The sequence below is a fragment of the Pogona vitticeps genome, chromosome 2, assembly GCF_051106095.1.
Source record: "Pogona vitticeps strain Pit_001003342236 chromosome 2, PviZW2.1, whole genome shotgun sequence".
NCBI classification, from domain to species: domain Eukaryota; kingdom Metazoa; phylum Chordata; class Lepidosauria; order Squamata; family Agamidae; genus Pogona; species Pogona vitticeps.
Window position 1 is genome coordinate 188,116,314 of NC_135784.1, and position 14,564 is coordinate 188,130,877.

General features: G+C 41.6%; 1 protein-coding gene across 11 annotated transcripts in view; it reads left to right on the top strand.

Moving 5' to 3' along the window:
* Positions 1-11,363, top strand: part of SUPT20H (SPT20 homolog, SAGA complex component) — a 33,176-nt gene extending 21,813 nt beyond the window's left edge. For 4 of the 11 annotated variants that reach the window (XM_078386712.1, XM_078386714.1, XM_078386716.1 and 1 more), the window contains exons 17-22: positions 1,062-1,170; positions 1,708-1,869; positions 3,542-3,854; positions 4,643-4,803; positions 5,678-5,736; positions 7,627-11,363. In XM_078386712.1, coding sequence (XP_078242838.1) covers positions 1,062-1,170; positions 1,708-1,869; positions 3,542-3,854; positions 4,643-4,803; positions 5,678-5,736; positions 7,627-7,773 — 951 coding nt within the window. In that variant the 3' untranslated portion in view covers positions 7,774-11,363. Of the gene's footprint in view, positions 1-1,061; positions 1,171-1,707; positions 2,354-2,894; positions 3,855-4,642; positions 4,804-5,677; positions 5,737-7,626 lie in introns of those variants that run through there. The other 7 variants (XM_078386715.1, XM_078386713.1, XM_078386719.1 and 4 more) reach the window with 5 other exon arrangements.
* Positions 11,364-14,564: the final 3,201 nt, after the last annotated feature.

The window sequence follows — 14,564 nt, forward strand, 5'->3', positions numbered from 1 at the left end:
CATATACACAAGAAAAGCATATTTGATTATATATTATATGACTTGACATATACATTTTGTGTGGGTGTGTGGGTGTAGAATTAAGCTAGATGAGATGGATGGAGACAACCCTGACTACAAAACCAGACTAGCTTTGTGAAGGAGAGCTCTTGAAATCCAATTGTAAGCACAGTTGCCAAACCAAATCTTAAAAACTGATGGCATTTTGCACAAAAATGCTATCTGTAGTGTAAGCAGTGCCTTGTATTATCCAAGCTTGCGCAATCGAACATGCCTCCTTTTACTTTGTCCTTGAAAATCCACAAGGATGGATGCAAGAGGACAGGACAGCACCAAGGTGGTTTTCTGTCCAAATTTTCTGAAGATGGTACAGTTTTTTCCCCACTATAGCAACTCAAAACAGTGACAGAATTTTGCAAGAAGATGGCTAATACAGTAATCCTCTACTGGAGTATTAATGTCATCAGCACGTATAAATATTAATTACACCAGATTAGAATTAGTTTATTTAAAGTTGAATTTCGTAAGAACATTCTGATAAATCAACCTGTTGGGCGATTAATGTGCACCCTGTGTTGAGAATTAGGACTCCACATTACTCAGAAGTACTCGAATCATGTAGGATGGGAGTCCTGACCCTTTTCGTAGGCACACATTTCCTTCTTCCAGTGGTTCAGATAAAAATGTCAACATTCTGATGATCAGTTTTCTATAGAAATAATGTGAAGATCTGAGGAATCTCGAGTTTCCTGAATCCTGGCATTGAAGGAAGGGAATAGGTGCCAATATGTTGATCTCGATATGTCAGTACACTCTGCCAGCAAGATTCCCTCTAAAGTGCATGTGACTCCATCGTTTCCAGCCCCTTTGATTCTGGTCGCAGTGGATCCTTGCGCGCGCGGGGGGGGGGCAGAGTCACACAGACGAGGGGCAGAGCCCCGCCCAGGGAGGCTGAAAATTAGCGGGAACCTTATCTGCCAGTAGATCTGCCAATAGAATTTCTTTATGAATGTTCACCCTAATTTATATTATTGGTATTTTTGTGTATATGTATATTTTAGCAGCCTGAGAGCGTAGCAGGTTATATACAGTCTTCCGTACTGGGGAAAGGAGTGAAACACCGGCCACCTCCCATCAAATTACCTTCAGGTTCAGGAAGTAGCTCTTCAGGTAAGTGCTTTTCGACCACTTTTTTTGCTTTGCTTAATCATGGAAAGAGAAACCCCTGTACCTCCTAGCCTTGTTGATGAGATAGCTTGTTAATTTGGAAGGCACATCTGCCTTTCTAGTCTGCTCAACTCTCTCTCTCTCTGTATGCTACCCTAACCAGCGTGCACGATGCGACTTTCCTGCCTCAATCTGCTGAGGGGCTAAAGCCGTCTCCTTCTCAGCAGTTTGATTAGATAGGCTCCACCACCACCCCTTCCCGATCCCATAGACTGGCAGTTGTTCCTTCCAATGGTAAAAGAGAGATCGTCACAGAGGGTCCCTCCTGCTTCAGACCGGGATGGGAAGAAGTAAAGAAAAGGCACCGGTTCCTTCTGTAGACGAATCCACGTTGTCCCTTGCTGTAGAGAGCAAGTCCTGCTGCTTAGGCTTTGTGCTTTGTCATCGTAGAGGGCCAGTGTGCGGTGTAACTTCGGAAGATACAATAGTCTCCCTGAGGTTGTTTCACAGAATGTAATATAGGTTAATTGTGCTTTTCAGGTAATATGTTTAGTCCTCAGCAGCCAAGTGGCCACCTCAAATCCCCAACCCCTCCTCCCCCTCCCCTCAAGCCTCCCACGGGGTCTCGGAAGCAGTCTTTGGATCTGAACCAGCTGAGCATGCTCTCTCCCGCCGCCATGTCTCCTGCCAGCTCTTCACAAAGTGAGTCACGCCCTAAATTCTCCATTAAGTCTTCATAGGCCTCTCGTGGTAAACTTTCTAACTAGTTGTTTGAAGAACCTCAGTGGCCATCATGTCCCCTATTGTATATGAATTGTGCAACATTTAAGGCAGGCCTCTTGTTGACTGTATGTACTTGTTTGCTGTAAATGTATTTGTTTTTCTGTATAAATATATATGTATGCACCCTTTGTGTATACGTTTAATCTCATTTTATGCAATCAGCTTTGGTCTCTTTAACACGGCCGGATAACTAATGTGACCATAGGCATTCCCAATGTGCAGGTTTTTCCACCAGTGTATCAACAGTAGCTCATTAAGAACCAACTTTCGTTTGCAATATTTGAAGCAGCTAAAAATTTTAAATGTTATCAAATATGGGTGCAGTTGTAACTGTGTATGTGTATATAACATGATCAGTCTCACGGTGGCAATACAATAAACTATAAACTGATTTTATAAAACACTCCTATATTGTTTTACAAATCATTGCTGATAATGGAAATGACAGTCATTTCAAGCTAACAATGAAATGTATTAAGTATTTCCTGAGTTGAGTTTGGATTTCAGGGCAGTATCGCTATCATAAATTTCTTAAATAAAAACTAAGCTCTGGAATTTTTGCCAGCCTCCAAACGGTTTGCTCAGCGATTTGATACTGGAGCCCGGGTGTGGGATCTGTTAAGAATCACTCACAGACAACTACTTGCTCCGTTCTTCTGTCTTCCGTTTACTGTAGCTTTATGGCTTGAGTTTGGCACAGTCTAACAACTGGCTGGCTGGCTCAAAAGGTGTTGCTTTTAAGCCTTCTTGTTTTGCATAAAGAAAATACGTAAGGAAGGGTCAGTGAATTTTCCAACAGTTTGAGTAACACAAGCCTCACTTCCACAACATCTTTTTATGTTCATAGTATGTATTGTATAAGTATGTTGTGCACAGTTGTTGCTGTACGTAAGGCTTTGCCCACAGCTTCTAGACATTCACGTTTTTTTCCTTTCTTTCTGCAGGACATGAAAGCTAAAAAAACAAACATAAAACGAAAACACCTTGAGAGCTTTTGGGGTTTTTTTTTGTTTCCATTTTTTTAATATGCTGTCTTCCTGCCAAATTTATGCTTTATATTAAAAACACATCGTATTTCTTTTCTGCCACAAGCATTGTTAATATCTTCCTTTTGTGATTAGTCTTAAGTTGAGCAAACAAAGTTACAGATAACTAGTTGCACTGCTTTTCCCAATTTGGCAATAGTCTTGTCTTTTCTTAAAGTTGTTTCCCTTTCTGTTCTAGTAATATGGTACTGTTAGTCTGTACATGTTGGTTGCATTCATTTTGCCCTGCTGTATTGAAAGATCTCATTCACTTTGACAAAGTTGTTTGTGAGAGGAATGTGGTGCAAGTGTGCCATCGGTGTTAGAATGATCCAATGGAATATATACAATTGGTTGGTTGGTTGGTTTTGAAGCTTAAGCATAATGAGGATGCCATGCCATGTGCTGCATCTGCCAGGGGCAGCAGTCACTAACACTTGCAGGTTGCTGTTTCTTCCTTTCAAGCTGCAGCAAGCTCTCAGAGTTAAACATTCCATTAACCTTCTTTTATGAAAGGACTGGCCTATTGTAACAAACTAGTGCTTTTTATTTTTCTCAATGAGCAGGGTCTGGAACTCCTAAGCCATCTACTCCTACTCCAACCAACACCCTTTCATCGACCCCACACCCTCCTGATGCTCAGAGCTCAACTCTGATTGCCCATTCTGCTACCCCTACTCCCCAAGATTCAGGCTTCACCCCTCAGCCCACTTTGCTAACCCCGTTTGCTCAGCAGCAAGCATCTCTGAGCCAGGCACTGCCTGTAATGACCGTTCCTCTTTCCACCATGGTAACCTCCGTTACTACAGGAGCCTCTTCCACCCAGGTCATGACCAGTACTTCAGGACTTAACTTCATCAATGTAGTGGGCTCTGTGTGGTGAGTGGCTTGGACTCTTCATGTTTTCTCCCTTTTGCTTTCTATACGAACTTCTCTCCTTCTTTTTTTTCTGTTTCTTTTTTTTGTTCTCTCGAGACAAGTGGAGGGTGTGGTGGACTTGAGAAGGGTCTCATGATTCAGATGAGTTACCTACCTTCTGTCTGGAAGGGAAGGGCCCACCGCTGCTATTTGTTTCCTATTGCTGGGAGTGAGCACTTTGCAAAATACTCCATAAGCACTCATTGGTACCCATCCTTATGTGGACTCCTTTGGTGCAAAAAAAGTAGGAATTTGCTGTATGGTTTATGAAGAATGTTCAGATCTGGGAGCTGAAGTGGTCTCCTTATTGTATTCTTACTGTCACTGAAGTGCAGGGTGAGAAATAAGGACTCTGGATGGGGCTGTGTTTCTGTAGTCCTCCAATCACCCTGGGGTAGACCTAGGGGCAGTCGTACGCTTTCTGACATGACCTTCGGACATTCTTCCGTTTCTTTGAGAGAGGTGGTTTGAACAGTTCTGTGTGACTGTGGGGACCTCTGTATCTAAAATGCTAAGTAATGTCTCATACACAGAGAAGTGAATCTATTTCCTGCTTGCTTCTTTTAGACTAGTAAATTTGATTTTTGCTGTTGAATGCTTTTCTGGGTGAAATAAACCGAATTCTTCGAACTGCACAACCCTAAGATTAATGGCATCCATGTCTTTGCTGTGGGGTTGGGTAGCACAACGGCTGCTTTAGGCGGTTCCATGGGATGTTAGTCTAATGTTTACTCATGCCTTTTGTACAGTGGAGCACAGACGTTGATGAGTGGCTCAAACCCTATGCTGGGATGCAGTACTGGTGCAATGACCCCTGCAGGCTTAAATCTAAGCACCCTTTTACCTTCTGGAGGTCTGGTGCCAAGTGCTTTGCCCGCTCCAACGCAGCCCTCCTCCTCCTCTCAACCAGGTCAGTGTGAAAATCAGCCCTTCTTGAACAGCAAAGGTATATAAGGGAGAGAGACCGGGGGGGGCAGCTTTTGAGTAGCAATCTGAATATTTCATATTTCAGTATTTTATGTTGAATGTTTAGAATTCTTTTGTGTTTGTTTGTTTGTCTTATTTACAGGTCACCTTTTTCCCCCCGTGAGGGGACCCAAGGTGCCTCGCGGTATTAAAAAGAATGGAATCTAAAACAGAATAAATTATACATTAAAAATAATTAAACTGTAATACTGATTAAAATATATTGAATGGTTGAAAACATTGAACACTTTAAAAACAAATTAAGTTTTTTTTAAAAAAAAACAGTGTCTAGGGACTTTGTTATATTTGTTTGAGGCCTGCCTGAAATGGTAGGTGTTTAGCTGAAGGTGTTAGGATAAAAGGGAGGGGGGGCAACCTGGCCTCTCGAGGGGAGAGCATTCCATAACCTGGGAGTAGCCAGAGACACAAACCCTCCCTCATGTCCCCATCAACCATGCCTGCATTGGCAATAGGACCAAGAGGAGGGCTTTGTCTGGTGCTCTTAAAAACTGAGAAGGCTCATACAGGAAGGCAGCCTGGACCAGAGCCATATAGGGCTTTATGGGCAATGACCAAAACTTTGAATTGGGCCCAGAAATTGACTGGTCGCCAGTGCAGTTGTTGTAGCAGTGGTGTTATAGGCTCCCTATAACTGGCCCCAGTCCGTAGTCTGGCTGCTGCATTGCTCGGTTTAAGCTGGCACAGTAAGATATTTTCAAAGAAACTTTGTAGTTTCTCTTGAAATGAGTGAAATAATATTTTTGATTTATACTTTGTCCCCACTGCTCACAACATTGTCTTATATAAATTAATCTCAGCAGGTGGCCCTTTTGGGTTGAAAAATGCTCCAGGCCTTCGCTCTTTGAATCTGCTCCAGGTAAATTGTACAGTTTTGTACTTCAACCTATTCTTATATTGTATTCGTGAAGGCTTTCATGGCCAGGATCTAATGGTTGTTGTGGGTTTTTCGGGCTTTTTGGCCATGTTCTGAAGGTTGTTCTTCCTAACGTTTCGCCAGTCTCTGTGGCCGGCATCTTCAGAGGACAGCAGTTAGGAAGAACAACCTTCAGAACACGGCCAAAGAGCCCAAAAAACCCACAACAACTATTCTTATATTGATGTTTATAGATGTGTGAGCAAGGATAAAGATGATGTAAATGTAGAGGGGATAATCTGCTTTGACCAATTATTTAAAAACATGCATCCTATTGAAAATATGTTTTTATTCTTTAAATTTCACATATTTAAGTTTTGCATTCCAAGAAAGATGCTAACAAATTGGAAGAAGTTCAGAGAAGGGCAACAAGGATGATTTAAGGGGCTGGGAAACCAAGCCCTATGAGGAAAGACTGAAAGAACTCGGCATGTTTCACCTTGAGAGAAGAAGACGGAGGGGAGATATGAGAGCACTTTTCAAAAACCTGAAAGGCTGTCATGCAGGGGAGGGGCAGGATCGTTTCATGATCATCCCAGATTGCCAGATATGCAACAATGGGCTCAAGTTACAGGAAGAGAGATTTCAATTGAATATTAGGAAAAAGATCCTAATTGTTAGAGCAGTACAACATAGGAATCAATTACTTCGAGAGGTGTTGAGTGCTCCAACACTGGAGGCATTCAAGAGAAATTCAGACAACCACCTAGTAGATATACTTTGGTTTGGATTCCCACATTGAGCAGCGGTTTGGACTTGATGGCCTTACAGGCCCTGTCTAACTTCATGATTCTACGTTATATGTCTCCTTTGACAAAGAAAAGGAAAAGTGGCATTAAAATAAAGAATAGGAAAGTTATATCAACAAATACATAGAGGAGGTTGTTGAGACTGGAAAAATGTATTTGACCGGAGAACAGAACCATTCTCTGCTGTAAATCAGAACAGAGTGTGGTTGGGGATTGGCAGCAAAACCTTGGTATAGAATTATTAATATTCTCAGTGACTGCCATCATTTTCTTGCAGTCTCTTTGCTGCAGCAGGCGGAGTTCAGCACACATTGGTGTTATTGATAAAAAGGAAATTTGATTCCTCCAGCTTGCACTTTGCAGCTGTTTCCACAAGCCCTAGTCTGGCAGTTCTGATCTGTTGGCGGACGGAATGAGTTGATGTCTGGCAGACAGTGGCTGAAGTCCCGCTGCCTAATGAAACTACACTAGAGTAGACCCGTTGAATCCCCAAATTTGCACTGATTAAGTGGTGCAATTAATTCTAGTGCAACTAACATGCAGACAGGCCTGTCCTTGTGACTTTCTGTGTTTAGGTAAGTCACAACTCTAGTAGGCCACTTTGAGTCAATGGAATTTACAGAGGAGTTGACACACCCAATCCCCACCGATTTACTGGTCCCACTTAAGTGTGTCTTATTATGCTAAACAACAGGATTTCAGCCGGTTACAGATTAGGTAGGTTAGGCCTTTGTTTGTGACTGCATGAAGTGTAATTTGCTGTAACCAGATGTTTGGGCTTCTTTTGTCATATAGAACCTTGAGGCCCTGTATCAGAACCACACAATTTTTCTTGAAAGGAGGGGAAGGATCCTATAGGGGGGTAGGGTCTAGTGGGTTACAACCCACTAAATGCAAAGGCATTTAATAAATATTTTTTTTTAAAAAAAATAACTGGTCTACTTTTAAAAAAATAGCAAAACTGATTTCAATGAAATCATAAATGAAATCAGAATACAATATGCAAGTCGTGTGTTTTCGGTTGTGTTCAATACAAGATAGTCTTATAACCTGATCTATGTCTCTTGTCTTTACCCTTGAATAGCTTCCAGGCGGGTCACTGATTTTCAACTCTCTGCAGCAGCAGCAGCAGCTCTCACAGTTCTCATCTCAGCAGCCTGCAACGACTAGTCCTCAGCAACAGGGAGATCAAGTAGGCATACCTGTTGAAAATCACTCAGTAAAAACATAGGAGCTGTGGGACCATGCATGTCCTCGTGTGGTCCTCCTTGCAGCATCCTGCAGTACAGAGTGGATTGTTTACTTGTTTGTGGTGCTGCACATGGAAAGGACTTGGAATAATCGCCACTCAGGTCTCCAGGAATTGACACTAATTGGGAGCCATGTGGAAGAACACACACATAGCTGCCTTTTATTTCATCAGACTATTGATTCAATGTTAAGTTGTTCTAACCAGCAGTAGTTCTCAGAAAGAGGTTTTCCCCACTTCTTAGAACCTTCCTGAAGAGCAGATGCCATATATTGAACCTGGGAGTCTCTTCGAGCAAAGCACTGCCGTTGAGCTTATCAGTTGAACCCCATTGGCTTGGCTTGACTTGCTTCCCTCCTGTCCAGCAGACACTTTCACAACTGCAGCCCAAGCCTTGTGACTGCATTTATCCTTCATGAGTGACTTAATGCGCCAGAGTTCTTCCCATTTTACGTGGGTTTCTAAATGAAAAGATAATTCATTCTGTTATTATGAAGAACAAGATAAAAGTGTCATGCATCATCGTGGGTATGGGTTTGGCCACTTTCTTGAGTTCTCCCCACAAACTCAACGGATGTTTTGCAAAATTATGGGAAGAATGTAGCCTGAAATTGATTAGGCACCAATTCCAAATGCATTTATGGAAAATGTCTGTTTTATTGACATAATAATAGAGTGACTGTTTTGGCAAACAATGACCAGAATGTAAAAGAGTGGTTCCTGTGACAAGTCTTCTGACAGAGGCAATTCCCTTTTCCTTATGGCAGCACCTCATACACTCCTGCAACCTTCTTGAGAGGCCTGGACAAGCATCTAGAGAGCCAGGGTTTTGGATAGTCTAGAGGACTGTAGGGGTGGTGGTGAGAAAATGCTCTCATATTTGAAGTTGAAATTGCTTCTAGCCTAGTGCTACTGGATGATGTTCTCTAAATCCCTCACAATATTATGTTCATTCACAGTTGCTGGAGTTGGATGTATCTCACATGGGTGGAGATTTGTGCCTTCTTTGGTCCTGCTCAAGGGAATGCATGCTTTGATTCCCTTATGCATGTGGATGCAGTGGTCTAAAAAGAGAGACTGTTTGGAATCTTGTCACTCTCATAAGTGCAGGAATGTGAAAGTTCAACAGCAGTTGGAAGGAATGTTAAACCAAAATCTATAGTTATCCATGCCTGTGTAACGTGCCTTGTGTAATTAAAATAATTGTTAACTTAGAAAGATAATTTCCAGCATTCATTTAAAGCATACTCATACAATTCTATTCAACCGTTGATCTTCAGTCTACACAAAATAGTCACTGGCTTTAGTCTGTGCCTTCATTTTGAAGACTGTTCTTCACTTGCGGTCAATATAATACTGGCTTAGAATGTGATAGAAAGCTATTTAGAAGAGGAGATAGTGAATATAGCATGTAGGAAAAAGACTAACATGCCTGTTCCCACATAGTTCTGTCAAGCGTGAATATGACAAATTATCCCAGTAATTTGCGAGGGGGGGGCAGTCATTTGACCTGAAGAGATGTAGAAATGCTAGCTTAATATGTATCAAAGAAAAGATTGCCCCATAAAAGTCCTGCTCCCTATGAAATTGGACAAATTAATCTGACATGAAAATAGCCCTGCCCAGTGAGAGGCATCAGTACCAACTCTGAAAGAGAAAGGGTTTATAGGTAACAGTTTTCTTTCTGCTCATGGGGAGACAGCTGGTTGTGATAGTCTAAAATGCTTTATTCAGGAAAAGAACAGTATTTTAAAAATTGGATTATAACTTGATGACACAATTCTTCGTATTTTTTTCCTGTTAGACAGTCGTATTAGTTGTACATCTTAATGAAATGTAATACATAAAATGAAAAAGACGAGAAGCAGAGCCAAGGTGTACAAAACATGTTGTTACATCCCACCGTGTCACCTCAATGAATGAATGACTTTCAACATGAAATGTTGTTATGTGCCATCAGACTGCCTCTGACTTACGATGATCCTGTGAATGAGCAATTTCCAAAATGCCCTGTCGTGAACAGCCCTGCTCGGCTTCTGTAGACCCATGCCGGTGACTTCCTTTAGGGAAGCCGTCCTTCTCATATTTGCTCTTCCTTTTCTCCTGCGGCTTTCCACCTTTTCCAGCATTATTGTCTATTCGAGAAAATCTTGCTAGGGCAGCCTCAGTGTAATATTTTTGCTTGAGAGAGAGTACAGGCTTGATTTGACACTTTCTATCAAAGACATGCTGCTATTTAAAAAATAAGCACTGTGAAAGTTAGAAGAACCGTTTTTCTTACTTTCAGGCAGTAGCTGTTGTACCCACATTGCTATTATGGCAGTTCTGTGCCTGGATTCATGTGGTCTTCATAGTCACTGCTTGGTGGTATCAACAACCATTAAAAATATCCAAGTAATCTTATTTTGAGAGTTTTTGTGAAGTCCCACTTTTAATTTGAGAGCCAGGGTGCCCAGTCCACGGCAGTGAATCCTGGGTGAGTAAAGGCATCCTTTTGAGAAGATGGTGCCCCTGTTCCTTAAGAAGTCCGCCTTAGGCCATTGGCAATTGCAATCATTTGGTCACCCAAAAAAAACCCCTTAACATCACAACAAAGTCATGTTAATGGGGGTTGTCAGTTTTGAGATTGATTAGTTTGCCCTGGTGGATTACCCTCACCAGAAAACTGAGAGGGGAGTGTAGTCCTCTTGCTCCTACTGATTCTAAGTGGCTTTGGATATCGTCTGAGACAGTGATGTCCTGGACTGACTTTGTACCATAGGTACTGAGAAGCATCGTTTTTTAAGGATGCCAGCCAGGTTGTGTACGATCATTATTTCCAAGGCATTTAAGACTGTGAGATGTCATGGGGGTTATTTTGTCCCCACTGCTATTTAACATTTGTGTGACAACTTCAGGAGCAGTTCTCTGTGGGCTTCGAGTGGGGTGCGCTCCCAGGCACTGTCAGGAAATGTGGTACAGTACATGTTTTGAACTGATGTTTGGTTTCTGAGTGGGCAGGACGAGAGCTAATAAACTGTCTGTCAAGAAGGAGGCTCTGTGGGTGAGTTATTTCTTGAATCTAATAAGCGGGACACTTCCAGCTGCACTTTCCTGAAGGAGCAGATGTGTAGTCTTGGAAAGGGAGGGTGTGGCTTGTACCAGCACTTGCACGGGAGATGCGGGAACCTTTGGTGGTTAGGAATGCATTTTACCAGCTGTGACAGCAAGCCGCTATGGCCATTTCTGGATAAGGGGTAGTTTGACCACTCTAGTTCATGCATTGGTAACCCTGACATTAGATTAGCAGAATGTCCACTTGCTCCTTCAGACACTGGAGTCAACAAGATATCCCCTTCTGGGGGTGCCTTGGGGTCTGATTCATGGCAGCCAGCAATAGGGCCTTCAACATCATAGCAACTCTTCATTCCTCAAACTGCTTTGCCAGCACAAATCAGGAGGTGGGAATTCTAGGATTTGAGGACCTTGTTGAAAACTTCTTAGTTGCAACACATTTCTTCTGACTTGTGATTTTGTTTGTCTGTTGCTTAGTTTTCCTTTAAGCAATTCATAAATAAATTGTGTGAACCCCATCACCTTCATGCAGCTTTCATTTCGGCGCGAATACAATTGCCAATGTTGGCATTGGTGCTGGAACTTTGTTCCGTATTGTTCTCTGTGTCAGATACCAGTTTTGCTTTTCCCAGCTGCTTCTGGGAAAGCCTACTCTGTGAATGCTTTGTGAAGCACAAATCTCTTCTAGGAGGCAATCTGATATCCAGTCTCAAAAGAGTCTGTCCCTAAGTGCTGGACACCAGGTGTCTGTCTTCCAAGCAACACCTTTGCAAGACTCTGCAACCACTTTGTGTGTGTGTTTTTTCTTCTCAGCCCCGCGCTTGCTGTCGGAGGAATAGCGAAGCACCCTCCCATCAAACAGAAAGAGGTGGAAAAGCGCACTTGAAAACGACTTGATGGAACATGAAAATAGTAAAATAGTTATGTAATTATTAATGAGCTTAGTTAATTGCGGCATTGGGACAAAGTTTATTAGTTTTTTTTAATGTTTTTAAATTTATATTATAAATAATAGATGCAATACACTGACCGAGCAGGAACAGAACAAGTGAATTAATTAATGAGCAATTAAAATTTGAATTTAATTCATTAAGTTAGCATGGTGTTTTCATATATTTTAAACAACGTACGCTCCCACTCTTGCTAATCAGTTTAAACTGCCATAGTCAATGTTCAGTTCCCAAATGAGAAGGGATTGTACAGCGCTGTTTTAGAGACTTCCTACAAAAATGAAGTGACTTTTGTTGCCAGCAGTTTTAGACATTACAGTAATGGTTGTTTGTTGCATTACTTTGAGGTGACAGCACATTTACATTGTTGTACAAACTGTATACTCGCTGCTTTACATTGTAGCCAAGTGTCATTTCTTCAGTGTTGTGACATGAAAAGATATACCATATTTTTCTGTGTATAAAATCCCCCCCCCTTTCTAAATCAAAATTTCTTTCTTTGCAAGAAAGTAGAGGGGGCAAGTTCCTACTTTCCCCCCACATTTTCGTTGCAAAAAGCAGGTTTTGCAAAGAAAATGTAGGGAGGAAACAATTTATGCTTTCCCCTTACATTTTTGTTGCAAAATGTGGAGGGGGAAACAGGGATCAAAGCACTTTGATCCCTCCCCGTCTTTCCGAGTATAAAACGACCCTCAATTTTTCCTTTAATTATTTTAGGAAAAAGTCATTTTATACATGGAAAAATACAGTACTAAAATATTTATGAAATATGAGGGAATGTACTCACATCTGTGATATACTGTATAAATATATTTGATCTTTTCAGCTCCTTTAAAATTAATCAGATTAATTATTCTGTTAGTACAAATTGGTGGGGTATTAGGGGACGTGGTGGCACTGTGGGTTAAACTGCTGAAACCTCTGTGCTGCAAGGTCAGAAGACCTGCAGTCGTAAGATCGAACCCACGTCATGGAGTGAGCCCCCATTGCTTGTCCCAGCTCCCGCCAACCTAGCGGTTCAAAAGCATGCAAAATGCAAAAATGCAAGTAGATAAATAGGTACCACCTTGGTGGGAAGGTAAACGGCGTTCCGTCTCTAGTCACGCTGGCCACGTGACCACAAAGTATTATCTGTGGACAAATGCTAGCTCTATGGATTGGAAACAGAGATGAGCACCGCTGCCTAAAGTCGGAGACGACTGGACAAATTGTCAAGGGGAACCTTTACCTTTACCTAGGGTTACACTGCAAATGGGAAATAGCAAACATTGATCCGGTGCGCTCACTTAAGTAACTTTCTTCTTAAAAAAAGTTTACACACCTTCCATAATTTCATTATGAAGTGACACTTCAAAGCCATAGCTTTCAAGTACTTCATAAGATGGTTGCTAAGATATACAGTATTTGTATTTCTTTGCATTTCTATTTTGTGGAATTTAAAATTTCCTGAAACCATTTTTTATCCTGTTCCTTTTCCCTGCATGTTCTCTTGACTCTTACAATTTCCATCCACAACTCTCGTCTGCTTTCCCACACTTGTTTTTGTTGTGCTATCACACCTAGTCTGAATCATGGACAAACTTGTTCACAACCATTTTTGGCAGAGCTCTAAGTCAACAGCCACAGCACTAGACACAAATAACCCAGTAAACTGCACTAACATGCCCTTAAAAAAATCTTGCCTCTACACAATGATTTAACTCCTCTGTACACAATACAAACATCACAACTTAACATAGTATGAACCATGTACCTCTTATTTTTTTTCAAAAAAGAAGCATTGTGATTTTTCTGTGTCCCACCTTAAATTCATAGAAGTGACTTGGAAAGCTGTTGATTCCAACCCCCTGCTCAAGGCAGGAATCCAAATCAATGCAGATCTGACAGATGGCTGTCCAATTTTCTCCAGTACCTCCAGTGTTTTGAGGCAGCTTCTGAATTGGTTAAGAACTTTTTCGCGATATTCAGCCTAAATCTGGCTTCCTCTAGCTTGAGCCTTTTATGGGTCTTGCATTCTGGGATGATTGAGAAAAAGTTCCTGCCCCTCCTCTATATGACTGCCTTTAAAGTATTTGAAGGGTACTACAAGTATCTCCCATCTCCCTCCTCTTCTCTCTAGGTTAAACCAGCCCATTTGTTTCAGTCTTTCCTCACAGGGCTTGGTTTCCAGTCCCCTGATCATCCTTGTTGCTCTCCTCTGACCACGATGCAGTTTGTCGGCATCCTCCTTAAAGTGTGGTGTCCAGAACTGGACACAGGATTATAGATCATCCATTCTCATTGGGATAGGGGGATATAGCCTCCTGGAGTATTAACTATTGATTTTAATAAAAGGGTGAAAATGACAGTTTTAAAACAGGGAACAGTTGTTAAGAGAGTCTGAAATAATATCAATACATGGCACCACAGTATATTAACAGTAAGCTGCACGTTCTAGCAGCTCACCCCACCCCACCCCGGGGTGCACTTCACTTTAGTGTCCTGTTAAGAATATCCTAACCTTGCTGATAAGGCTTGTGTTTTTTTGTTTGCCAGGCTATAAATCCAGAAAAAAATGTGTTCAGTGTTATGAGAGACATGTGCCCTGTTTTCATTGAGAAAAAAACTCTGCTAGGAGAGGATAACAAAATGACGTGATAGCTTTTAGAATTCCCTATAGTAATACTAATTCAGGTAATCAGGTAAGATAAAGAGATCTAGAAGGCGGATGTCCTTAGTTTCTGGACTTAAAATATTTTTCTAAACCTGATCAACTCAGAAATAGGATTA